General features: G+C 66.1%; 1 protein-coding gene across 1 annotated transcript in view; it reads right to left on the bottom strand.

The window, feature by feature from the left end:
• LOC106900041 (proline-rich protein 2-like) overlaps window positions 1-1411 on the bottom strand; it is an 11128-nt gene extending 9717 nt beyond the window's left edge. Inside the window, exon 1 of the mRNA XM_014962000.1 lies at window positions 190-1411. Within this exon, the coding sequence (XP_014817486.1) occupies window positions 190-716 (527 nt within the window). The 5' untranslated portion in view covers window positions 717-1411. The remainder of the gene's footprint in view (window positions 1-189) is intronic.
• Window positions 1412-1417: the final 6 nt, after the last annotated feature.

The following is a 1417-nucleotide window of genomic DNA, read 5'->3' as shown; positions in this document are numbered from 1 at the left end:
GGTGGTGGCCCCAAAGGTGGTGCTGGTGGCCCCAAAGGTGGTGGTGGTGGCCCCAAAGATGGTGGTGGTGGCCCCAAGGGTGGGGGTGGTGGCCCCAAAGATGGTGCTGGTGGCCCTAAAGATGGTGGTGGCCCCAAAGGTGGTGGTGGTGGCCCCAAAGATGGTGGTGGTGGCCCCAAGGGTGGGGGTGGTGGCCCCAAAGATGGTGCTGGTGGCCCTAAAGATGGTGGTGGCCCCAAAGGTGGTGGTGGTGGCCCCAAAGATGGTGGTGGTGGCCCCAAGGGTGGGGGTGGTGGCCCCTTGTCCCCCCCGTCGTCCACCCCGTCCAACTGGTGGATGTGGGGCGGCAGGGGGAGGGGACAAGGTTGTCCCCGTGTCACCACCGTGCGGGGGTAGCGGTAGTAGGGGCCGCCTCGAGGAGCAGGGTGGTGGCCACCATCACCACCATCATCTTCTTCATCTTCCTCCTCCTCCTCCTCGCTGCTGTCCCCCCCCCTCCTCGTCCCCCCCGACGTCCCCAAGAGCCCGGCGGCCAAGGCCAACTCGGTGACGTCCAGCTCCTCCAAGGCCAGGTCGGGGCCACCCGGTGGGGACAAGGACACCTCCTCCTCCTCCTCCTCCTCCTCTTCCTCCTCCACCAGGGGTGAAGGTGGCCCCACGGGTGACAAGGAGGCGGGGGGTGAAGGTGGCATCTTGGGTGGCTTCGGTTCCACCATGGATGGTGGCCTTCCAGGTGACGAGGATCTTCTGGGGGGTGGTGGCCCTCCGGGTGACGATGGCCTTCGACGTGATGGTGGCCCTCCAAGTGACAATGGCTCTCCGGGTGACAACGGGTCTCCGGGTGACAAGGGGTCTCCAGAGCGTGGTGGCCTTCCAGGTGACAATGGCTCTTCGGGTGACAATGGTTCTCCGGGTGACAACAGTCCTCCAGAAGGTGGTGGCCCTCCAAGTGACAAGGGGCCTCCAGAAGGTGGTGGTCCTCCAGGTGACAATGGCTCTCTGGGTGACAACGGACCTCCAGAAGGTGGTGGCCCTCGGGGTGACAACGGTTCTCCAGGTGACAAGAGTCCTCTAGAGGGTGGTGGCCCTCCAGGTGACAACGTCCTTCCACGGGATGGTGGCCCTCCGAGTGACACCGGTGGCCCTCCGGGTGACAACAATGTCCTTGGGTGGGGTGGTGGCCCTTGGAGTGACACCGGCGGCTCTCCGGGTGACAAGAGTCCTCCGGGTGACAAGGGTGGCCCTCCAGGGGGTGGTGGCAACGGGGTCCCCCCGGGTGACAACGGTCTTCCAGGGGGTGGTGGCCCTCCGGGTGACAAGGGGGTCTCTCCGGGTGACAACCCCCCTCTGGGTGACAACTGGGCCCCCCCGGGTGACAATGGGGTCCCTTTGGGTGACACCAACCCCCCTCCGGGTG

The sequence above is a fragment of the Calidris pugnax genome, unplaced genomic scaffold (genome assembly GCF_001431845.1).
Source record: "Calidris pugnax isolate Ruff unplaced genomic scaffold, ASM143184v1 scaffold1133, whole genome shotgun sequence".
NCBI lineage: Eukaryota > Metazoa > Chordata > Aves > Charadriiformes > Scolopacidae > Calidris > Calidris pugnax.
This window is presented reverse-complemented; position numbering and strand designations above follow the sequence as displayed.